General features: G+C 50.4%; 1 protein-coding gene across 2 annotated transcripts; it reads left to right on the forward strand.

Annotated features, from left to right (window-relative positions):
* Positions 1–522: 522 nt before the first annotated feature.
* On the forward strand, positions 523–24,669 carry fasn (fatty acid synthase). Of its 2 annotated transcripts, none has more exons than XM_064323107.1 (42): positions 523–725; positions 4,850–5,014; positions 5,527–5,679; positions 6,023–6,196; positions 6,484–6,684; positions 6,807–6,929; positions 8,280–8,395; positions 8,722–8,856; positions 9,478–9,946; positions 10,264–10,451; positions 10,959–11,148; positions 11,373–11,467; positions 11,752–11,886; positions 12,044–12,247; positions 12,477–12,592; positions 12,806–12,981; positions 13,101–13,292; positions 13,395–13,475; positions 13,572–13,760; positions 14,014–14,193; positions 14,423–14,626; positions 14,901–15,214; positions 15,408–15,794; positions 15,922–16,086; positions 16,191–16,306; positions 16,611–16,765; positions 16,951–17,154; positions 17,259–17,409; positions 17,641–17,819; positions 17,963–18,082; positions 18,256–18,378; positions 18,464–18,687; positions 18,802–19,000; positions 19,083–19,234; positions 19,315–19,406; positions 19,578–19,975; positions 21,005–21,193; positions 21,362–21,589; positions 21,715–21,926; positions 22,006–22,104; positions 22,211–22,462; positions 22,663–24,669. In XM_064323107.1, exons 2-42 carry the CDS (start codon positions 4,888–4,890, stop codon positions 22,798–22,800), a joined length of 7,545 nt encoding a protein of 2,514 aa, XP_064179177.1. In that variant the 5' UTR covers positions 523–725; positions 4,850–4,887; the 3' UTR covers positions 22,801–24,669. The 2 variants fall into 2 exon arrangements, with proteins under 2 accessions (XP_064179177.1, XP_064179176.1); XM_064323106.1 differs by having other exon boundaries at positions 565–725; positions 4,871–5,014.
* The last annotated feature ends 609 nt before the right edge of the window (positions 24,670–25,278 follow it).

A 25,278-nucleotide genomic window follows, 5' to 3' on the forward strand; every position in this document is an offset into this window, starting at 1 on the left:
AAATGCAAACCATTACCTGTAATGCTTATCACCTTCAGTCTCAAACTTGTATCTCCAAGTCACATACCTGTTTAAGAGAAAGAATAACAGAAAATTAGTACACTTACACTGCCTACGATGATTTAGAAATGTATTGAATACATAAATACATACCAAAGGTCTAATAGAAAAGATAATCTCTAACCTTTTTTTTAAGATTGTTACTCCTGGACCCATTTCCTAATGCAATCAGACAATGAACAGTGTCCAGAAGTCTCGATGACCTTTTTCTGCGAATTTGAACTTGATTTGAACGCTGAACTTGGCGTTCACCGATAAGATACCTGCTCAGCAAGGGAAGCTTCCACTTTTCGTGGATGAACTTTAGTAACCTGCGCTCGGGTTTGTCGAGTTTTTTACTGAAACTACAGGGGCGTTTGGAAATCACCCCACCAGTGGCTGTGTCTGGGAGCCCAGCCCTCTTTCTCATTGGACTGCATTACAGAGCCAAGCTGTCAGCCCATGTGGCGTGGCCAAACAGCATGTCAGACGTTTAAATTAAAGAGATAGAGAATCAAAGAAGCAGGAGAAATTCAGAGAGGACGCAGGGAGTAGTAAAGATCGCCATTGTCAGAAGCCGGCAGGAGCAGAAACTAAGGAAAACTAGATAAAGGGACCTGGAGTGGATACATCATTAGCGACTGATAGACTATTTCGTGCGTGTGCCAAGGGTAGCCAAGCATCAGGTATGAGCTTTTATCTTCTTTCTTTATCTGCAGTGCAGTTAAATGCAGCCCGATGTCCAGTTCGACGAGACATTACGAAAACTTAATAGTATAAACCTATATTGGCCGAAGAAGTCTTCCGGTAGTTACAAATCAGGAATTCGTTTGTCGTTTTGATTGGTTAACTAACAGCAAATACCTGTACGAACATATTGCATGTAGCCTACATGACTTACAAAGTCATTCATCTTCGTGTTAGTAAAATAAGCCATATAGAAAGGGAAAACGGTACACCGGAATAAATGAAACTGCGTAAAGCATGGGAATGTACCACGCCATTGTGGTCGTGTCTTTGCTTGAGCTCTCCCTCGAGAAGGCTACCTAAATATATTTTATGTATTGCAATTTGGTAAGCAGATTTGATGATGTTATTTATTCTACTGATGATTAATTCTGCTGAATTAAACAATCCAGAGGGCATAGCAATATTACATCAGAATATTGACTGAGTAGCTTCATTGCTGAGATCATGAAAGGTAGCCGGCATCTTGTTCTAAATTTGGATGCTCTTCAGACGACAATACCCACAGTGAATTCGCGTAACTGTTTCTTTAACTATAAAGAAAGGTGATGGAAATTGCAACATTAGGATATGGAAGAGCACGTTATATGAACTTGGTGAGTGTTCAATGTGCGCAGGTGGGGTACAGTAACTGTTACCAGATACAAATATCAGGTTTCCTTTTCGGCAAGCCTCAGGTGAGGCCTATGGTTGCCCGAAATAGTGATTAAAGAGGAACATTGTTAATGTGATTATACGTCATTTAATTTCAGACAATCAAATCGAGCATTTGCGCACATCTCTTATCTCTTCGAACACGACGCGCAGTAATAGGCTCTTTCGTGTCACATGAGTGATCTAAACCAATCACAAGAAAATACGCATTGAGTATGAAGAGAAAAGCAGCGTGCAAATAATCAGCTGACAAATTAAAATGTTTCGTACACGCTCTGTGAGGTTCCATTACTTGGCTCTCTTTACAGTTTCTTTACAGCTCTTCATTGGGTTCAATAATTAGCTTTGTTGAAGACGATGCTGAAGAGCAATTATCTGCCAATGCATGCATTTCTCAAAATGGAGGCAGGCGTTTAGTAATTGGTGGTACACCACACTTTCTGCTGAATGCTCCTCCTTGGGAATAATAATTATGCATTATACTTCATAATGCACTAAGAATATTATCTATTTATAGAAGCCTTTATGAACTCTTTCACCAAAAACTACATTTAACTTTGAGCAGATCAGAATTGTAAAATTTAAAGTAACATAAAATAAAATAGCAAGCGCGTGGTACAAACGTTATTTAATTTTTATTTAATTTTCAGTGTGTGCTGCACAGAGTTGTCTATGCAACATTCACAACATCCACAGCACTAACAAGTAGAGTTAGACTAACGACTGCATGTGGAATTTGTCATGTGGAAAGCATCCACACGTGATTCTTCTGAATAAATTCCCAACAAATAATGTCTTTCACTTCTGCCAGTCATGGCTGATATAGCGCATGCATGACTTTTATGGAATTAGAAATGGAATTACAGTAAATTTCAGTCTTACATGAGCGATTATTCATTATCTTATATCTGTGAAGAATGTGTTGGCCTCCTGAAATGCATATTGTATGTTTCTCCCTGTCAGGTAGAATTATTTAAAATCTGTGACACTATTTCCAGAAAGTGTATTTAAATTGTATTGACAAGTTTGTTAAAGTAGTAAAGCACACTTTGGCCTTACTTTTTGTTGTAATGACATCATGAATGGTGACATCAGTGAGCAGAAAGCCTGGGCCTCCATGAGATCTGGGTCAGGTAGATTACATCCACTGTCATGGAACCTGTTTATACGTTAAATCTCATCCTGCGCTTCTGGTTGCCCTGCTGGCCCAGAGTCAGTTACGTTTTATACATGGTAAATGTATTTTACTTTTTTCAACATCCATTCTGTTTGAGGTCAGAAACCAGATTCTCCAGTCTAGTCTCAGAATTAGCTATGGAGACATTACTGAACTATCAATTGCCTTTTTTGCTGCTTGTCATCTGTGTTACTAACAGTAAACATCAATAAAACAATGTTATTCCCATATTGCACTATTGTGCTGGAAATCAAACTTGAAGGGCATCATTAAAGTAAAAACTATGGATTATTATTATTCAGAGTATCTTGTATTGAAACTCTGTACTAGCTTACACCTGATAGAAACAATGTCCTTTTTATTACTTTTGGCTGCATTCATTTTATATTCTTATGGTTTATCGTTTAAGTATAGTTATGTTAGGTCTGAATAAATTGAGGGATGGAAAAAGCACTTGTTGCAGGTATAGCCATTCATTTTCATTAAAAGTAACACAATGTAGGTGAATAAGGTGTGCTTGTATTGTGCATCCCCTAGAGGAAGGTCAGGTTTTGACACTGATGGTATGGCTGGAACCAGAATAACACAGTGGAACAGGCTGAAGCATGACAATGGCATTTCAGTTGCACTTTAAAATACCATTTTCTTTTACCTTGTGTTCACTGAATGGCTGTCCTGGGCTTGCGCATGTTAGCACCTGCTCAGCCCCGACCCCACCCTATCTCCTTGTTTTGTCACTAAGGAAACAAGTCACTCCCCTTTGCTTTTATCTCAAGCGATGGCCACCAATGACAACCATCTTACACACGCACATACAGACAGGCAAAGCCATACACTAAATACTGGTTGGGACAATTTTAGCTCCACCCTCTCGTCCTCATTTCAGAGGGAACACAGCTGAGTGATATCGAGGAATTAGCTTGCTAAAGAGAGTGGTGAAATGAAATGCCTGGTAGCTGGCTGTTAATGCAGATTAGCGTACAAATCAGGCTGAAGTCACGCACATGGCCAATAAAGTTAATCACTGCACAAACAAACTGGCAGCTGGACAAGGAAGCTGCATTGGGACCGTAGACAGAGAGCCATATGAAGCAATAATTTTTCCCTTGCTACATCGAGGAATGATTGATTGAGCAAAGTTAGTCAGAAAATTGTCCTTAAAAAGATAATTGCAGAACTAGTCAAAACCCCAAACTTAATGGTTTGCTTTAATATCTGTGGGCAAAAAATGACTGTTTTATTAGACAACCTAGTGTTGTGAGTAATGTTTTTGCTTCTGGGTTGACTAGAACGTACTTATTGTTTGGAATTCATTTGTAACTATATATCCTATTCAGAACTTCTGGAGGCCTTCAGTATATAATGTTATATTATATAACTTGTGCCAGTCTGACCCATGTGATTTCTGTTTCTAATTACTGTGGTATGCTGCCAATGACATGAAAATGTCAGCTCAAAAAGAATACTTTACCCTGGAATGATAATGCATGATTAACATGTGATAAGTGTCATTGATGGAGCCCCACAATTGCTATCACTGTTAGAGGAAATCGCAGCACTATTCTGTTTTAGCGTACAATCACATTGGGTCAAGCCAAGCAGGGTGAGGATCAAATTAGTGTAAGAACCTGCATGCCAGACTGGTCTTGCACAATGGTGATTAATTGGATTTGACAGGCTTGCTGGTGAAGTTTAGAATTTTCCCATGTAGAATGACCCGCAGTGTAAAGCAAATCATCTGGGCTGGTATTCAGTGGCCCTTGGTGGACTGTTGCAGCTGGACCTCAACATTTACTCATAAAAGGGTGTGCTCTGTTCACATCAGCTCTTCTGAAATCTAGACTCGGCTTCTAGGCCTCCTGTTCCATTTTGCCCATGAGAAGGACGAAACAGAGCGACACTTGTACACAGTGCGATGGTCAATGGAATCTCAATATAAGCAGGAATGCCATCTCTGTACCACCATTGTTAACCAAAGTGGTCTGGCAAGCCTTGGTACAAATCACTTGGCACTGAAAGGAGAACAAAGGTCTGCAGTACTCCAAGCCCCTTCCGCACAGAAACCCCCCTAGGGCTGAGCAATCCCACCTCAGTTTCACAAACTGACCCCCTGCTCAGTAGACTTGGCCTACAAGCCACTTTTATACAGGGTGAACTGACTGGAACCGCAGGTCCTTTTGTACTTTATTATAAAAGATTATGTATTTCTGAATATCATTCTCTGTTTAACAGTTCCTCCTGTCACTTCTACAGACAGAGAAACTCAGACCATGGAGGAGATAGTAATAGCTGGAATTTCAGGCCGACTGCCTGAGTCTAACAACCTGGAGGAGTTTTGGGAGAACCTCTTCAATGGTGTGGACATGGTGACCGAGGATGACAGGAGGTGGAAGCCAGGTGAGATCGGCAGGGACCCTGTACCTGAGCTTGACATCTTCCATGAATGGTTTGACTTGTCCAGCTAGCTGGACTGCCAGATAGTCACTTGCGCACAGTTACTCTCCCTTCCTTTTGAATAATACTTAATTCAGAGTCATTCTGAATGTTAGTGTGTCTGCTATGTGGCGACTGTACCTTTCTTGCCCATCACTTCCTCACCGGTGGTTTTCTCCTCCTCAGTGGCTGGGCCTGCAAAGTGGGTTGGCAGGGCTTTCTTCCTGAATAGGGCCTCCCTTCATGCTCCCTCTGGCACCTCTTTAATGCCCTGCTCTCTTTCATGTGCAAAAAACATCACAGCACAGTGGCATTATTCTGCACTGCTGACCGGGTCTCAGAAAGGAAGGGTGCTCTGAATGTCCTTTCATCCCCAAAATCTGACAGGGGCGGTTCAGCTGCTCATGAAATGACATTCCCAAATGCGCAGCCTCTCTCTGCCTCGGAAGTTAACTGATGCGCTATTCCCCTCTCAGGTTTGTACGGCTTGCCCCGGCGAAACGGAAAACTGAAGGAGATCAATAAATTTGATGCCTCTTTTTTTGGAGTTCACCCTAAGCAAGCCCACACCATGGACCCCCAGCTCAGAATCATGTTAGAGGTCGCATATGAAGCCATTGTAGATGGAGGTGAGTCACTGCATGGAAAGCAATTTGATCACAGATTGGCATCGTCAACAGGAATTATTTAGTGAACAGAAGCCGTGAGCTACGTAGGTGTACATGGGCTAGCTAAAAATAACATTTGTGAACCAGTAGATTTGCTTCTGGATTAAACTGGGATTTTGTTTAAGCAGTTGTATTCATATTTACACAGTACACTAGCTGTATCAGGTATGTTCAAAATAAACATTTCACCAGTATTTCATTTTTTGGTCTAGTTCTGTGATCATAATGTTTGAAGAGCTGCACCTTCCTTTGGTTCTTTTTCATGTTGTAATGCCCCTCCACCCCCTGCTCTCACTGCTGACAGGTATAAACCCGGTGTCCATGCGTGGTTCTAAGACGGGAGTGTACATTGGCGTCAGTGGTACAGAAGCTGGAGAGGCTTTCAGCCGTGACCCAGAGGAGCTTTTGGGGTACAGCATGACAGGCTGCCAGCGCGCCATGTTCGCCAACCGACTTTCGTACTTCTTCGACTTCAACGGTAGGCATGAGCAGGAAACACTGAGAAGCACAAAAGGGTTCTGTATTGACTTAGAAATTGGATATCCATCTCCGCTCCCCCACAATTTGAAATTAGGCACACCCTCCTAACAGTGAACATCAGTGGCCATCACTGTGTATGCACTAGGTTGGCACCTGAGGTTTACAGACTTAATGACTCTCAGGACCTAAATCTGACAGAAGACTGTGTAGGTTCTTCCATTCCTCTGTGTTCTGTGAATGCTGAGGGCATCCATGGTGGTATATATCTGTGTGTGCTTTCTCTAGGCCCCAGCACTTCCATCGACACGGCCTGCTCCTCAAGCCTGCTGGCCCTGGAGAACGCCTTCAATGCCATCCGACATGGACAATGCGACGCTGCCCTGGTGGGCGGGGTCAACCTGCTGCTCAAGCCAAACACCTCCGTGCAGTTCATGAAACTGGGCATGCTCAGTCCCAATGGCACCTGCAAGTCTTTTGACTCCTCAGGTAAGGAAGAGAACCCCCATGGGGCAAAGTCCTTGACTCACAGTGGCTAATTGAAGGAAATGATTGAACGCTTCTTGCGTGAATGGCAGTTCCTGACTGTGCGGTGTATGTGTGCCCCCCAGGTGACGGATACTGTCGCTCGGAGGCAGCCGTGGCTGTGCTGCTGACCAGGAGGTCTATGGCAAGGAGAGTATACGCCACAGTCCTCAACGCTGGCAACAACACAGACGGCTACAAGGAACAAGGTACGGGGAAACCTTGATAATTCCTAAATCCGCGGCTAATCTTGTGCAAAAACTCATGAATTTGTGAAAGCAAATCGTGAAAAGCCCGCCAGGGGCTTGATCTGGTACTTTAGTTGGGGAACCTTTCCCCCAGTCACTTTTGCCACACTTACAGTAGAGGCGGTGTTTATAAACAGACCGAGCACGCGGAGACCTGCGCGTCGGCTTTTAGTGAATGCTGTGGCGTCTTTCCCAGAGGCACCGCTGCCGCTGACCGCCACACTGCCCCGGGTCCGCGTCATGTGCTCTGCATGCCAGCTGGGACAGTGGCTCATGTCTCTGGACACATGGCCACATTTCTCACTCTCACTTCCTCCTGGGGCACCAAGTTCATGGCGCTGGACTGCCAGCCAAAAATAGTCACCTTGTGATCCGTTCAGAGAATCGTCGCTATTTCAAGTGTGTCAGATGCACGTAGTCTCTGTCCTCGTTTTTTGGTCTGTCTACGTATTGATCACGTATTAGTAGGCATGCTGCACATTCTTACATCAGCATCTTGCGCAGACTGAACGTGCCTGTTAATTTAGGTCATTGTACAGAAGTATCGATAGTGGTTATCACTGTTCTATTCTCGTGTATTGACTGTCTGCCAGACAGATTGTGGCGTTTATGGATGAAGATACCTTTTCTAAGAGCGATTAGATAAAATGTCTTGTCTGCAAGATCACTGTGCTATTAGCCTAAAAATGGAGATATTACATGCAGTTGATAAACCGAAGACTTTCATTTTTATAATGCCCTTCCTGGCCATTTTAAAACCAATGTGCGCTAAGTAGGCACAGTCAGTATTACACTCAGACCTTGTTCTCCAGCCATGATTTGGGCAGCAGTCTAGATTTTGTGTCTCAGCAAGCAGTGTCCCAATTCTTGAAGCCATTAAGCCCTGCTTTCCTGAGTGTGGTCGCTGCCATTCTTCTCACAAGCTGAATGAGGAACAAGCACTGGCTGCTTGGTTTCCAACTCAAGCAGTCCTTCCTCATCAATCACAGTTACTGTGAGAACAAGGAGTGTTTCTTTCTCCTTTTAAAAGGCCTGTAATGAGCCTCCCCCAGCCTGTCTGAACACTACCCCATCAAAACACTAGCCACAGACAGCAGTGACAGCAGATAGACTCCGAATAATACTCTGTACCTCTTATATCCCTCACAGTATGTAGCCAGAAGAGTACTGTTTTCAGAAAGGCCTAAAAGGTGCCAGGGACTTTGTGCTCTTGTAAGGAGAGAGTTGGGGTACCTGAGTGAGTGTAATATGGGCTGTGGAGTGGAGTGCTGTGCTCTAAGTGTCTAACTCCTGTGGCCCCATCTTTTCCAGGTGTGACCTTCCCTTCAGGAGAGATGCAGCAGCGTCTGGTACGCTCTCTCTACCAGGAGGCCAACATCTCTTCTGAGCAAGTCGAGTACATTGAGGCCCACGGCACAGGCACCAAGGTCGGTACAAGAAAGGCTCACAGGCTCACACACAACAATCTGTTTTCACTGGGGATTTTTCTGTACCTGTACCCCTCAAACATGAGCTGAAATTGATAGTTTTGCAGTTTGACACTCTTGACAGTTATGGTCACATTTTGTTGTTTCCCCTCCTCAGTATGTCATACTTGACCTCCTTAAGGTTAAACTATACAGCCTCGACCTGTGCTACAGTATCATGTGTTCATGCATGTAGTCCAGTTTTGGAGGGTGATGAGGTATGTGCATTATGGAGCAATGTTACGGTCCCGTTTCCCTCACATTAATTGGTGAATTCCTCCCGCCAGGTCGGTGACCCTCAGGAAGTGAATGGCATTGTCAGCGTCTTCTGCGAGTCCAGGCAGGAACCTCTTCTGATTGGCTCCACCAAATCCAACATGGGCCACCCTGAGCCAGCATCTGGCCTGGCTGCTCTCGCCAAGGTGAGGGGGGTGTGGGGGGGAGGTGGCTATCTCGCATGTTCCTCCATCGGCCTCTGGCCCCGTTTCTAACTGAGCGCCTCTGGCTCTGTTGCTAACTGAGCGCCTCTGGCCCTGTTGCTAACTGAGCGCCTCTGGCCCTGTTGCTAACTGAGCGCCTCTGGCCCTGTTGCTAACTGAGCGCCTCTGGCTGTCGCTCTCGTAGGCGCTCTGTTTGGCCCCATGGGTCACCTGAGCGCATCTGGGCCTCTGTTGGAAGCTGAGGCTGTGGCTACTCGCATGTTCCCCACTGCGCCTCTGGCCCTGTTGCTAACTGAGCGCCTGTGGCCCTGTTGGTAACTGAGCGCCTGTGGCCCTGTTGGTAACTGAGCGCCTGTGGCCCTGTTGCTAACTGAGCGCCTGTGGCCCTGTTGCTAACTGAGCGCCTGTGGCCCTGTTGGTAACTGAGCGCCTGTGGCCCTGTTGGTAACTGAGCGCCTCTGGCCCTGTTGCTAACTGAGCGCCTGTGGCCCTGTTGCTAACTGAGCGCCTCTGGCCCTGTTGCTAACTGAGCGCCTCTGGCCCTGTTGCTAACTGAGCGCCTGTGGCCCTTTAGCTAACTGAGTGCTGTCTCTGTGTCGCCAGGTTGTCCTGTCCATGGAGCATGGCATGTGGGCCCCCAACATCCACTACAAAGACCCCAACCCCGACATCCCCGCGCTGACGGACGGCAGGCTGCGGGTGGTCTCCGAGCCCCTCCCCGTAAAGGGCGGCATCGTCGGCATCAACTCCTTCGGCTTTGGGGGCTCCAACGTGCACATCATCCTGCGACCCCCCGGGCTCCCGGGTCCACCCCCCACGCCCCGGGAGGCCCCTGCTGTGCCCAGGCTCCTGCAGGTGTGCGGGCGCACGGAGGAGGCTGTTCGAGAGCTCATGCAGACCGCTAAGGACAACAGCGCCAACGACAGCTTCCTGAGCGTGCTCAACGAGGTGTCGGGCATGCCCACCGCAGCGATGCCTTACCGGGGCTACTCTCTGATTGGCAGCCCTTCGGACGTGTCAGAGGTCGAGCAGGCGCAGGCCACGCCCAGACCTATCTGGTACATTTGCTCAGGTGAGGAGACGCACGCATAGATAACGTAACGTCATTTACATTACGTTTTTGCCTGTAGCGGACGCTGTTGTCCTGAGCAACTTACTCTGATTACATTTCGAAATGGAATCCATTTATGCAGATGGATATTTTACTCAGGTTAAGTACCTTGCCAAAGTGAACAACTGCAGAATGACAGCAGTTCTGTCATTGGTGGAGGGAATGGAGAACAAATTAAACCTAAGAGTAAGACCACTGAAGCGACAAAGCACAGTTTGGCGTCGCGTTAGCGTCTGAGAAGAGGCTGAAGGCTGAACGCGGCGTGCGTGTGTTGGCAGGGATGGGCACGCAGTGGGCGGGCATGGGCCGCAGCCTCATGCAGCTGCAGGGGTTCCGGGAGTCCATCCTGCGCTCGGACACGGCGCTCCAGGACACCGGCCTCTGCGTGTCGCGCCTCCTGATGGAGGCCGACGAGAGCACCTTCGAGGACACCGTGCACGCCTTCGTGGGCCTGGCCGCCATCCAGGTGAGCGGGGGCAGCGGGTCTGGCCTGCCGTCCGAGGGCACAGCGGCACCGGGGAGGGAGGAGGGATTCCATTTAAACACCACGCTCTGTATTATCCGTTATAATCTGGCTGGAGGAGAATGGGAGCGCTCTGGGTATTAAATACTGGATCTCACTGTGTGAAATTGCACCTCCGTCTGCATGCTGCTCATTTGTAATGATGGATTACCCAGGGCCCTGCAGTGCTCCCGTTTTAGGAGTGTTTGCTCCTGAAAACTAGTGTGTGCTAACAGGAAAATTTATTTTTGGAGCATATCTACTAACTGGGATGCATTTGTGTGCTCCTAAATTTTTCAACTTAGGAGCACATGTTTCTTAGAACAATGTTAACACAGAGCCCTGATTACTATGAATTTTCTATGGCTTGATTAAAAACTAGGTTCTCTTACTTCACTGTCTGCTCTGTATAAAATGGCAGCATGGCTCTCACTCAGATTTTGAACACTCTGCATTCGAACGCTCACACAGATCGCTCAGATCGACCTGCTCCAGACCATGGGCCTGCAGCCGGACGGCATTGTGGGCCACTCGGTGGGCGAGCTGGCTTGCGGCTATGCCGACGGCTCCCTCAGTCACAGCGAGGCCATCCTGGCGGCCTACTGGAGAGGGCGGAGCATCAAAGAGGCCAACCTGCCCCCTGGGGGTATGGCTGCAGTAGGTAAGCCCCTGCCCCTGCAGCACAATGACACCATTATACCAGCACAAACCTGACATTGTAGAAGGCTCTCCTATCAGTCTCAGCAAACCGCTCCAACGGGGGAAATGAGTCTTAGTAGAGAGGGTTGAAGAGTAATCAACAGTAATAATGCCACTTTTTCACCATCACTCTCCCTTCTTCCTCCCTCCCTCCCTCTCTCCCTCCCGCTCTCCCTCTGACACCAGGCCTGACATGGGAGGAGTGCAAGGCCCAGTGCCCACAGGGAGTGGTGCCAGCGTGCCACAACGCTGAGGACACCGTCACCATCTCCGGCCCACAGGTGCGACCAGCTGTGCTGACATTTTCTGTGTTCAGAAATTTGGTTTACTCAACATCTGTACAGTTAAAGCATGTTCTTTCAGAGGCTGAAAGTGCAGACGACTGTTTGATTTCTGTACTTAGATTTAGCATTTTTTTTTATTGCCAACTTGGAACACCAGTTATTTGGCATGCTGCTCATCTTGAGAATCTTGCTTATCCTGAACAGTGCTGAATGTGGTGCACCAGCAGTACACTGAACCTGTGTGTGTGTGTGTGTGTGTGTGTGTGTGTGAATTTGAGCAGGAGTCTGTCAGCCAGTTTGTGGCACACCTCAAGGAGACTGGAGTGTTTGCCAAGGAAGTGCGCAGTGCAGGTGTGGCCTTCCACTCTTACTACATGGCCTCAATCGCCCCGGCCCTGCTGGCTGCGCTCAAGAGGGTAAGCGCCAAGTCCACTTCAGCAGTCTGTTTCACAGCACCACCTACTGGCCAGGCGTTGCGCAACACCAGGGCAGTCTGACACCTCAATCTCAGCACCTTTCTGCTGATGTCATTTTCACTTGAACCAAACCAACCGGTTCCCTCCCTTCACCCAGGTGATAAAGAACCCGAAGCCGAGGACCGCCCGCTGGATTAGCACCTCCATCCAGCAGACGGAGTGGGAGAGCCCCCTGGCGCTCTACTCCTCTGCAGAGTACCACGTGAACAACCTGGTGAGCCCCGTGCTGTTCCAGGAGGGCCTGAGCCTGGTGCCCGACAACGCCGTGGTGGTGGAGATCGCCCCACACGCCCTGCTGCAGGTAAAGCTCCCGCACGTCCCAGTCAGCCAATCGCACGTCTGTACACTGCTGTTCTGAACAGGAGAACTGTCAGACGCGGAAAAGGTGATGCACTGTGACATGAAACAAAAAAACTAGACAGAAATGAATGTGGTGCTGCATGTGCCGCTGCACGTGCCTGGATGACTGTGCAGCTTGTGCTTGAGATGAAGGGGTGATGTAAGAGAGTGTGCTTTGGCTCCCCCTGCAGGCGATCCTGAAGCGCAGCCTGAAGCCCACCTGCTCCATCCTGCCCCTGATGAAGAGGGGACATGCCAACAACCTGGAGTTCTTCCTCTCCCACATCGGCAAGGTCTACATGCACGGGTGAGTGTGCCAGCGGCCGCGTGTCCTCCCCACCTGCTTTCACAGCTCTGTGAATGCACAGTATTTCACAGAGCGCTTCCATCCTCACATGTCAAATGTAGTATGCACTCCTCACCATTTCATTCCGGGAGTTTCTCGATTTCTGCTTGAGTTTTGTTGTTGGGATTTTAGTTTCAGCCTTTTGACTCTTAAAGGGTTCCCTCTGTCCCACAGGATAAACGTTGACAGCAACAAGCTATACGCTCCTGTAAGTTACCCGGTTCCCGTCGGCACCCCTCTGATCTCCCCCCACATCGGCTGGGACCACTCGCAGGACTGGGACGTCCCACGCCCCGAGGACTTCCCCACCGGGTCTGGGGGCTCCTCCTCCGCAACAGTCTACAACATCGGTGAGCACCAGCAGGGAAGGGGCATCACGCGTCTGACTCTCGGTCTACTGGATACAGCTGTGGTCATTTTTCAGTGTGCCAGCGTACTTTAAAAATGTGGTGTGACTCGTGCTCGGCAGACGTGAACCCCGAGTCGCCGGACTACTACATGACGGGACACTGCATCGACGGGCGAGTGCTGTACCCGGCCACCGGCTACCTGGTGCTGGCCTGGAGGACCCTGCTGCGGAGCCTGGGGGCTGTGATGGAGCAGACCCCCGTCATCTTCGAGGACGTCACCATCCACCGCGCCACCATCCTGCCAAAGACCGGTGAGAGGGGCGCTCCCGATCGGCTCCTCTTTATGTAAAACGCGTGTACGTTTGTGCCGCCAAACCTGCGTTTGTCACTCACTGGCACGCTTCTCTCCTCAGGCTCGGTCCAGCTGGAGGTCCGCCTCATGCCCGCGACCAACAAATTTGAGGTGTCGGAGAATGGCAACCTCACGGTCAGCGGTAAGCGGCCTCGCTCTCTCCTGCGACGTTCTCACATCGCTTATCGTCTCCTCCGCGGGGTAATAACGCCGTCTTTTTCTGTGTCCGTCTCCACAGGCAAAGTCAGCGTGCTGGAGGACAAGGCCATGGACACCTTCCTCTCTCAGATGAGCCAGCCCGTGGACGGGCCCGAGGAGAGCGACCCGAAAATGCGCCTGACGGCCAGCGACATCTACAAAGAGCTGCGTCTGAGGGGCTACGACTACGGCAAAACCTTCCAGGGCATCCTGGAGTCCAACAATGCGGGTGAGGCCTTGAGCTGCCCTGTGCATTGTGCTTTTTCTGTTTGTCTTTATTGTATCAGTCTAGCCCAGAATCCACTGATCTGTACATCATTTGGATGGTTTACTTTGTTTACTTGGTCTGTTTCGGTCCATGCATGTGATATAGAGATCAGTGCTGAATTAGCACAGCTTTGTTCCAGAAGCCCCACGGTGTGTGGATGCCATTAGCCCTGCTTTGTCTGGAGCGTCATGGTGCTGTTGTGCCTGTGTTCCAGGGGACCGTGGCGAGCTGGAGTGGAGCGATAACTGGGTGACCTTCCTGGACACCATGCTGCAGATGATGGTGGTGGGCCTGGCGGGCCGCAGCCTGCGCCTGCCCACCCGCATCCGCTCCGTCTGCGTGGACCCCGCGCTGCACGCCGAGAGGGTGCAGGACTACGCCGAGGGCAAGAGAGGTACGCTCGCTGCTCCTGCTCCAGAGCTGAGTGTGTGTGTGTGCGTGCGCGCGCGCATGTGTGTGTGTGTGTGTGTGTGTGTGTGTGTGTGCACGTGCTTGTGTGTGTGTGTGTGTGTGTGTGTGTGCGCATGTGCTTGTGTGTGTGTGTGTGTGTGTGTGTCATGGATACCGCGCACCCCGTCCCCATTCCGCACCGTAACGTCCTCACCCTGCTCCGCCCTCCACAGCTGTGAGCGTGCAGGTGAACCGCTGCCTGGACAGCATGGAGGCGGGGGGGGTCCAGATCTGCGGCCTCCACGCCACGGTGGCGCCGCGGCGCCAGCAGCAGCAGAGCCCGCCCACGCTGGAGGAGTTTGTGTTCGTGCCGTTCGCTGACAGCGAGTGCCTGAGGAGCAGCGAGAAGCTGGCGAATCAGCTGAGGCACTGCAAAGGCAAGTGGCTGACCGAGGAGCAGACTGCACTCAAGAAAGTTTCAGTCTCATTTTCACCGGTGGGCACTGACCTAAGGTGGAACCATTGACTTTGAATGAGAAAGTAAAGTACAACTTTTACCATAATTTCCATAGCACATGCTAAATGTGTGAAAGAAATAACCTTTATTAAAATGGTGTGTGTGTGTGAGAGAGAGAGACAGTGAGAGAGAGAGAGAGAGAGAGAGGTGGAAATGGAGCATGTGTAATGCTGGTGTTCTCTCCCCTGGGGCAGGTCTGATCCACAGGCTGCAGAGGAAGTTGGCTCAGCAAGGGGTGAAGATCTCCATCCCCGGCCTGGAGGGGGCGACGGAGGGCCAGCTGATCGGGGCGGAGTCTGAGAAGGGCCTGCTGCGGCTGCTGTCCGTGCTGTGCGGGCTGGAGCTGAACGGAAACCTGCGCTCGGAGCTGGAGCAGACGGTGCAGAAGGAGAGGGACTGCCTGCTGCAGGACCCCCTGCTCGGCGGCCTGCTGGACTCCCCCGCCCTGCGCCACTGCCTGGACATCGCCCTGGAGAACGCCACGCCCGGCCGGATCAAAGTGCTGGAGGTGAGAAACGGGACCCTGCGAGATACCACAGCAGCAGTACATTCAGGCACTCCATTAAATACCTTAAATACGAGCTCTGGACTTCAACTCCCATCAGGCCCTTTGTAAACTCTCCCGTGGTGCTTTAACAGCTGCATACAGCTCATGGTATTGTTGATGCAGATGCTGAGCGCTTTCCTCCTGCTCCTCACAGGCTCTGGCCGGTGACGGACGCATGTTCTCCCGAGCCGTCGGCCTCCTGAACATCCAGCCCATGCTGCGCTTGGACTACACCGCCACCGACGTCGCCGCCGACCTGCTGACCCCCCAGCAGGCCTCTCTGGATGACCTGGGCGTCTCCGCCGGCCAGTGGGACCCCCTCAGCGGCCCCGCCCCCGGCAACATGGGCGGAGCCGACCTGGTGATGTGCAACTGCGCTCCCGGCCCCCTGCCCAACCCGGCCGAGGTCTTGGGGAACCTTGTCTCGGGGGTGAAGGAGGGAGGGTTTGTGCTGCTGCACACCCTGCTGAAGGGGGATACGCTGGGCGAGACGGTGGCCTTCCTGACCGCGCAGGACCGCCAGCAGGACCTGCTGACACAGGTAAGAGACGCGGCGCTCACACAGGCTGTGCTCACACAGGCTGTGCCCACTGTGCTGTTCCCACTGTGCTGTTCCTGAGGTCACAGTGCGCAGGAGTCATGGGGTGGTGTCTGTGCGCGTCTTGCAGGCGGAGTGGGAGAAGGCCTTCGGTCAGGCTGCTCTCAGCGTGGTTGCCGTGAGGAGGTCCTTCTACGGCTCTGCGCTCTTCCTGTGTCGCCACAAGGCCCCCAGCAAACAGCCCATCTTCCTCTCTGTCGATGCAATGGACTACCAGTGGGTGGAAACTCTCAAGGTGAGCACTCTAATAATGTTTTACGGTGTGTTTTTGACTGTTTGTTTTTTTAGTTTTATCCGGTGCACAGGTCTGTTATTAATGTCATTCCTGTCACTTGTCAGTCCACCCTGGCCCAGGCCTCAGACAGCCCCCTGTGGCTCACGGCAGCTCAGGGAAGCTCCGGAGTGGTGGGGATGGTCAACTGCCTCAGGCAGGAGCCCGGCGGCAACCGGATAAGGTGAGCCCCCTCCCCCCCCCTTAACTTTCTCTGTGTGTGAGAGCCCCCCCCATTCCCTCTCTGTGAGAGCCCCCCCCCATTCCTTTGGTCTGTGAGACTCCTATTCCCTCTGTCTGTGAGAACCTCCCTATTCCCTCTGTCTGTGAGAGACCTCCCATTCCCTCTGTCTGTGAGAGCCTCCCCATTCCCTCTGTCTGTGAGAGCCCCTTCAATTCCCTCTATGATTAAGAATCATGTTGATGCTGCTTGTATTTTGGGGTGCATCGCTCAATACTGATGCTGTGTGTCCCTTTCTCCTCGTAAGGTGTGCGTTTGTGTCCAACCTGAGCAAGGCGTCGTCCGCCCCCTCTCTGGACCCCTCCCACAAGGACATGCAGGCTGTCCTGGAGAAGGACCTGAGTGTGAATGTGTACCGTGACGGACAGTGGGGTGTCTTCAGACACCAGCTCATTCCACAGGGTCAGTCTCCTCTCCTAACCTTTAACAGTGGAGGGGGCAGTGTGTGGTACAGAAACATGTTGTGTACACTCCTTTCTCTGCCCCTGTAAATGTATAATAAATGTTTGCTGTGGTTTCCCCTTTGGTCCAGCAGTACTTGCTTTTAAAGCTGTGCCTGTGTGTGTGTGTGTGTGTGCGTGTTTCAGAGCTGAACGAGGAGCTGACGGAGCAGGCCTATGTGAACGTGCTGACGCGTGGGGACCTGTCCTCTCTGCGCTGGATCGTCTCTCCCCTGCGCCACTTCACCCCCAGCAACCCCAATATCCAGCTCTGCCGTGTCTACTACTCCTCCCTCAACTTCAGGGACATCATGCTGGCCACCGGCAAGCTACCACCTGACGCCATTCCAGGTAGGGCCCTGAGAGCTGCCGCCACCCGTCTCGCACCCGAGTCCCAATGTGGGGCGGGGCCGGGAGTCCTCTCGCAGTCCCTCACAGCGTGCCACCCTCCGCAGGAGACCTGGCGCTGCAGCAGTGCATGCTGGGAATGGAGTTCTCCGGGCGCGACCCCAGCGGGCGTCGCGTGATGGGCCTGCTTCCCGCCAAGGGCCTGGCCACCTGCGTGGACGCTGACAAGCGCTTCCTTTGGGACGTGCCGTCCAGCTGGTGAGTGGCAGAGGGAGAGGGCCACGTGCCGTGTGGTGATGAGGATGTTATGGGAGGTGAAAGGTCTGCTGAGCTCAATAGAGCAATGCTATCTTCTGAAGTCCTGTCTTCTGCCAAGAAATGGGAGAACTGAGTCCTCTGTGGAAAATGTATGATGGGAATTTATCTCTGCGGATTGTTCTGGAAATATGTGTGGAGAGTCTGTAAAGGCGGTTCCTCTGTGTGGTGCAGGACTCTTGAGCAGGCCGCCTCGGTGCCGGTGGTCTATGCCACGGCGTACTACGCCCTGGTGGTGCGCGGGCGCCTGCGTCCGGGGGAGAGCGTTCTGATCCATTCGGGCTCCGGCGGCGTGGGCCAGGCCGCCATCGCCATCGCCCTGAGCCAGCGATGCCGCGTCTTCACTACCGTCGGTGAGTCTGCCGTGCCTGTGCCCACCCGTGCATCTTCGGTCCTGAGTAATTCTACAGCATGGCCCACCGTAAGACTCCATGCAGTTTTCTCATGAGTACTGGCTCTCTGGGGGAGTTGACCCGTGTCTGGTTCTGACCCACAGGCTCTGCGGAGAAGCGGGCCTACCTGCAGGAGCGTTTCCCCCAGCTGAATGTGGAGTCTTTCGCCAACTCCAGAGATACCAGCTTTGAGCAGCACGTGCTGCTGCACACACAGGGCAAAGGTGAGCCCTCACTTCAGCGTACTTATGTAGTATTTGTCTCAGAATATTGCTTATGATTTCTTTAAAAAACGGACAGCTATTTTTAATAGGTGTCTGCATGCGTACTGACGTGAGTTGCATGATGTTGGATTTAAATAGTCAACAAGCAGGTAATGTGTGTGTGTGTGTGGCAGGAGTGGACTTGGTGCTGAACTCTCTGGCGGAAGAGAAGCTGCAGGCCAGTCTGCGTTGCCTGGCCCGACACGGACGCTTCCTGGAGATTGGAAAATACGACCTTTCCAACAACTCTCCCCTCGGTGAGTAACCTGAAGCGCTCAGCCGTGCAGACCCACGGTTCCTCTGAAGCACCTGACCTTTGACCTCATCCGCTTCCCGACACAGGCATGGCGCTCTTCCTGAAGAACGTGGCCTTCCACGGCATCCTGCTGGACGCCCTGTTTGAGGAGGGGAACCGCGAGTGGGAGGAGGTGTCGGAGCTGCTGAAGGGCGGGATCTCCAGCGGCGTGGTCCAGCCCCTGCGTACCACAGTGTTCGAGAGGAACCAGGTGGAGGAGGCCTTCCGGTACATGGCCCAGGGCAAGCACATCGGCAAGGTCCTTCTGCAGGTTAGCCCCGCCCCCTTCCTGGCCCAGAGGGAACCATTGGCTCTTCAGCAGGCAGTGAGAGTTCGGGTTACGGTGTACGGTGTAGGTGTACTGATTTGATATGTTGGTTCGTAGGTGCGAGGTGAGGAGAAAGGAGCAGGCGTGCAGCCCGTGCCTCTCTCTCTTCTTGCTATCTGCCGCACTTCCTGTCCTGCCACCCACTCTTACATCATCACCGGAGGCCTGGGCGGCTTTGGCCTGGAGCTCGCTCATTGGCTGACGGAGAGGGGGGCCCGCAAACTAGTGCTGACGTCTCGCTCCGGCATCCGCAACGGTAAGCGTGTGGTCCGCCGGCTGGATTTGTGTGGGTTGATTTTCCTGGCGCTCTTATCTGAGTGACGCCATGTGTTGCGCAGGTTACCAGGCTAAGCGGGTTCGTGAGTGGCAGGGGATGGGCGTCCAGGTCCTGGTGTCCACCAGTGACGTCACCACCATGGAGGGAACACAGCGCCTCATTTCTGAGGCTGCCAAACTGGGCCCCGTTGGGGGACTCTTCCACCTCGCCATGGTAACGCTCTCTGCCGTCCTCCTGTATTTCACAGCACAGGGGTGATGGAACGTGTGCAATGACCTTCCCTGTGCTTCCAGGTCCTGAAAGACGGAATGCTGGAGAACCTGACTCCTGATCACTTCCTGGATGTCAACAAACCTAAATACAATGGAACCATTCACCTGGACAGGTAAAACCACACCCCTACTGCTGTCACAAGGACTTGGCCTGACTTCAAGAGAGCTTTGAATTCCTAGAGCAGTTACAAAGGCCGAGCTTGAAAACCAAACGGCATGCTGTGCACTTTGTGCTGAGTGACAGTTGAAGGCCGGCTTTGTGACTCCGCCTCTGATCTGTGCAGGGTGACCAGGCAGCTGTGTCCGGAGCTCAGCTACTTCGTGGTGTTCTCCTCCGTGAGCTGCGGCCGCGGGAACGCTGGCCAGAGCAACTACGGCTTCGCCAACTCCACCATGGAGCGCATCTGCGAGCAGAGGCGGCACGACGGGCTGCCCGGCCTGGCCGTGCAGTGGGGCGCCATCGGCGACGTGGGCGTGGTCCTGGAGACCATGGGCGGCAACGACGCCGTCATCGGCGGGACGCTGCCGCAGCGCATCGCCTCCTGCATGGAGGTGCTGGACCGCTTCCTGAACCAGCAGCGCCCCGTCATGTCCAGCTTCGTGCTGGCCGAAAGGGCGGCGGCCGCCAAGACCGAGGGGGCGGGGCAGAGGGACCTGGTGGAGGCAGTGGCCCACATCCTGGGTGAGTGCAACGTGTCCTTACACCCCTGATATCTCAGGAGCCCCACTAAGAGTGAAGCAGCCATGGTGATGAAGTCATGTACGTCCTTCTGAATTTACTACTTGGCATGCATTTCAGCAGGAAATATGGATTTAAAAGTGGAAATTAGGTGTCTTCGTGGTGCATCCATTTAAGAACATATTCAGTAGTGCAGTCATGCTTCTTGTGGCCCGTACGGACTGAAAATGGACTGCTTCAGTGCAGGCTATTGCCAGGAGTTCCACCAGGGTGACAGTGCATGTTGATGTCATCCAGGGAGGGAGGCCTCCAGTGTGTCATTGTGCATCAGGGAAGCGGTTAATGAGATGATTCATCCCCCTGTGACACAACATGATCTGCACAGCCTCCTGCTTTGAAAGAAGCCAGCAAATCCATCAGTAGAAATTAAGCAGCCTGCTGACTCAGCATTTTACGGGATGTGCATGCTGGTCCTCTCCCTCCCAGATTAACAGCGCATTGTACCAACAGCCCAGGCCCATTAGAGGATTGCACGTTCCAAATAAGAATGCAATTTGTGGCTCCACTTAGGATATTGCTATTATACTAACTGGCGTATTGCGTATAATTGGAATGTGTCTGCTCCTCTGTGGCACTGATTACCGCTCCCCAGTAGGAACCCAAATGCTCTCTGAACAGCCCCATTAGCACCCTCCTTCCAGCCATCACATCTGCTGCTCTGCAGGACTGCAGTGTCTTGCCTGCTTGAGTTTGTACAGGGAAATGATCCTGGTCCAGGACTTAATATTAGGCCGTGTCTTTAATTCATCTCTTCAATTTAGGTTTCTACAACTTATGCAGTAGATTATTATTGATCAATGAGTCACATTCTTTGAACACCAATTTGTAAATACTTTGCCTGTCTCTCAATTGAACTATTAACCAAATGGCTGTTCTTAAAACATGGTACTGTATATGCAGCAGTCTTTGACTGAATGGGCTGAAGTCTGGACTCCCCAGTGCGTTATTCTCACTCCCTCTGTTCGCCCACAGGCGTTCGAGACGTCAGCAGCCTTAACGCAGACGCCTCGCTGGCGGACCTGGGCCTGGACTCCCTGATGGGCGTGGAGGTGCGGCAGACGCTGGAGCGCGACTACGACATCGTCATGGCGATGAGGGAAATCCGCCAGCTGACCATCAACAAGCTGCGTGACCTGTCCAGCCAGCAGGGCCGCACCGAGGGTGAGCACGGCCTGGCCGAGCCGGCCAATCTTCAGTCTAGAATCGGTGGCTGTAAATCGTCCAATCAGATCACAGTACTTAACGGTGTGTCCTCAGCGTCTGCTTCACCGTTAATGGAAGGGAGTATAATTGACCTGTGTGTGTGTGTGTGTGTGTGTGTGCATGCAGAGCCCAGGTCATCGCCTCTGAAGAGGGCCAGTGCTGACGTCCTGTCCGAGTCTGACCTCAGCCTGCTGCTGGTGAACCCGGACGGCCCCACCATCACGCGCCTGAACGAGGTGCAGAGCGCCGAGAGGCCCCTCTTCCTGGTGCACCCCATCGAGGGCTCCATCACGGCCTTCCGCACGCTCACCGCCAAGCTCAGCGTGCCCTGCTACGGCCTGCAGTGCACTAAAGGTAAGCGCGCTCTGCTGGAAGAACAGCCCTCGGCCGTTGCCGCGGTGACCGTTTGGAGCAGCTGTGCTTGCCGCTCTATTTTGAGCCCTGTAAATGATGCATCTCTGCTGCGTCTCTCTCCCCAGTCGCTCCCCTGGACAGCATACAGAGTTTGGCCTCCTACTACGTGGACTGCGTGCGCCAGGTGCAGCCGGAGGGCCCCTACCGCATCGCGGGCTACTCCTTCGGCGCCTGCGTGGCCTTTGAAATGTGCTCTCAGCTGCAGGCCGCCCAGAAGGCTGTGGAATACCTCTTCCTGTTTGACGGCTCGCACTCCTACGTGGCAGCGTACACACAGGTGAGAGCTTCGCTCTTCTCTCGAAAAGCTCATTCTCTGTGCTCCTTACGCAGTCTAACGAAGGGCATCTTGTGTGCAGAGTCACAGGGCGAAGCTCACCCCTGGCAACGAATCTGAAGCTGAGACTCGAGCCTTGTGCGCTTTCATCCAGCAGTTCACTGGCACAGAGTACAAGGAGGTAAAGGCTTTATAATCAATCTGCCTACACTTCGCTAGTTGCTTGAGCCTTGTAGTATATATGCGCTGTCATCCAGTCACCATTTCTTTTCCCTCTGTCACTCCAGCTGTTGGACATCTTGCTGCCCCTGTCAGACCTGGAGGCCAGAGTGAATGCGGTAGTGGACCTGATAACCGCCAGCCACAAGAACATGAACCGGGAGAACCTGCACTTTGCAGCCTCCACCTTCTACCACAAACTTAAGGCTGCTGACCGCTACGTACCGGCCGCCAAATACCACGGCAACGTCACCCTCCTGCGGGCCAAGGCCAGCAGCGATTACAGGGAAGGACTGGGTGCAGACTACCGGCTACATGAGGTGAGGCTCCACCCATTCCTCACCTGCAACATCTGTCTAATATCTATGTGATACATTGATGTTGTTGTGTATTTCTGTCAATCCTCCCAACGGTTTTTAAAATAAGAAAGTGTGTGCTGTGTAATTGTACTTTCAGTTGTTGAAGTCTGACACTGGAGAATGTTTTGGTTTTTTCTGACCTGTCTGGGTCTGACCTGCAGGTGTGTGATGGGAAGGTATCGGTCCATGTGATTGAGGGTGACCATCGCACCTTCCTGGAGGGCGAAGGTGTGGAATCCATAACTGGAATCATTCACAGCTCACTGGCTGAGCCCCGTGTCAGTGCCAGAGAAGGTTAAAGCGCCTCCCAGTCCTGTACCGGCATTCCTACAACCCGTACACAAAAGGCCCCGCCCCCTAACCTCGCCTCCCTCAGCACTGGACAGACTCCACATCATCCAGCACTGGACTGTTCCGAAACGCTTTTCACCAGCTAGACAGTGGCCTTGTCTTCAACATCTTTAGTACAAACTTTGACATGGTGTAATCTGCTGTTTGCAAAATATATCCCTGTATACATGCTGTACCAATACAGTTTTATATGTTTTTTTTTTGTTTGTTTTTTTTTTGTACTGTCCTGTTTATTTTTATCATGTTTTGCATTATAAATATAGTATAGAATGCACGAGTTACCATGATCTATAATGGCACTGTATAATGGCGTGTGGCAACTAATTTTAGACAAAAATTGATAATGATAGGCATAACCTGGTGTCTGAAAGGTCTGCTAAAGGGTTTTTAAAGCTATATAGTATTTGCATATTGATACTTGATAATATGCCAAGCTATAGTGGGCCCTAATGATGCAGACCACTTCAACTTACACACTACATAGCCTAGCGTATTACAGTGCAGAGCTACCCTGTATATGTCTAGAGGTGCCTGATAACCACTGTCAAATGTGCTGAAACTGTAGTTTAGTGAAGAGGATACCTGTATAAAATGTTGCTTTTTAGTATAATCAGTAACGCTTTATTAATTACGGCAGACATACCCTAGATGGTGTCTTTGTAGGTGCTCTTTAATTTCAGAGCTGATTGCGTTGCCTTGCAAAGATGCTGGAACTGTCTCTGTTATATCAATAGAGTAATTTTGACAGGAGGAAGGTACACTGATCCATAGTGCTGCTGGAAATGCATCAGCCCAGACAAACCAAAATATCTTTACGTTGAGCGTGTTTTAAAAAATATAATTAAAACACATGGCATGCCAGTCAGTGCAGCGACACTTTCTGTAGTTTTGCTTGTAATAACGTGCTTAGGAGAAAAATGTACATTCCTGCTATGGAAGTTAGGGAATTAGTTTAAAAAAAACAAAACAAAAAAAAAACGCCAAATTGCTTTCTGAGAAGGTCAGTACTGAAGTATGTGTATTCAGTTTCTTGGTATTTGCTGGAAAAAGCTGTATCGTTTCTTTTAATCATGTGGTCTGATCTTTAGGATGGCTGCCCCGAGTTCTGCCTATTTCATTCTTGCTTAATGCTTTGTGTTTTGAATCTGAGAACTATTTGGTTCAAATACTACTGTCTTAGGCCAAATTACTGCTACAGTATAACTACTAAAATACTTATCTCACCATTTAAATGTATGGAAATCTTTATATTGGGATATTCCTTCGATACATGATTGTACGGATAATGTTCATTCCTCAAATATAAGAAGTTAAGTGTTAAAATTGGAAAATCACCAGTACTAGGTTATAAGAGACAATGTGTTCCAAATATTTGTATTCATCTCCAAATGCTAACTGGTCTATTCTATTTGAACTGCTGTATTAACAAAAATATCATCGTCAGATTAATTGGACAGAATTCTTTGTAGAGTATGTGTAAATAATATAGGTGGAACAGGCAGTTTATGCCATTTGGTCCAGAAGAAATGCATTTATGTGAAGACCACTATTCCAACCATCACTCCCAGACCTTGATTGATCGATTGGAGAATGCAAAAGGAGACCGATTCAGCCAGCAACAGTCTGATCTGATTTCTGAGACTCAATCGAGTCAGTGAAGAATCTGATTTCTACTTTAAGTGTCATTGTTTGCAGTGTTAAGGAAGAGAAACAATTGAGTGTTCCTCTGTTTTTTATCATTATTGTTCTTTTTTTAATTCAATGCAGTAATTTTCAAGTATTTATTGTACTAGTCCAAATAAATAGCTATCACTAAATCTTTGACTCTGTCTTAATTGTGCAATTATATTTTAGTTTACTGTATTTAGTTCACTGTTCTGTGAAAATCTTGGAGACTGTCCCTCTGTCTAAAACTGGGACATACAACAAAGTTTAACACTCATTTTGGTAGATGGCAGAATTGGAAAAATGTCTGCATTTTTCTAAGTAGTTCACCCAAGTAAATACTACTATAATGCTATTCAACAAAATTGCACCAATATGAGATATTGATTTCATGCAAATAAACTGGTTTAGGATTTATTTCATGTGAAGAATTCTGTTACCTGCCAATGTGAATTCATGCAAGCATTTAAACCACAACCACATTGCTCCTGTCCAACACAGCATGCTCTAGCTTCTGAGCACATACTGTTTGAAAATAAATAATAAAAATACTTTCCCAATACATGAAACACCTATTCACATATGTACACTATATGACCAAGAATATTCATGATTTGGGCTAGGCCCCTTCTCGTGAAGCCAAATCATAATGCAATGACATTCTAGACAATCCTGAGCTTGGGGAAGGCCCTCTCCTGTTTCAGCATAATAATGCCCCTGAGTACATAACAAGGTCAATATAAAAATAGTTTTGCTGAGAT

Source organism: Anguilla rostrata, chromosome 2, assembly GCF_018555375.3.
Source record: "Anguilla rostrata isolate EN2019 chromosome 2, ASM1855537v3, whole genome shotgun sequence".
NCBI classification, from domain to species: Eukaryota; Metazoa; Chordata; class Actinopteri; order Anguilliformes; family Anguillidae; genus Anguilla; species Anguilla rostrata.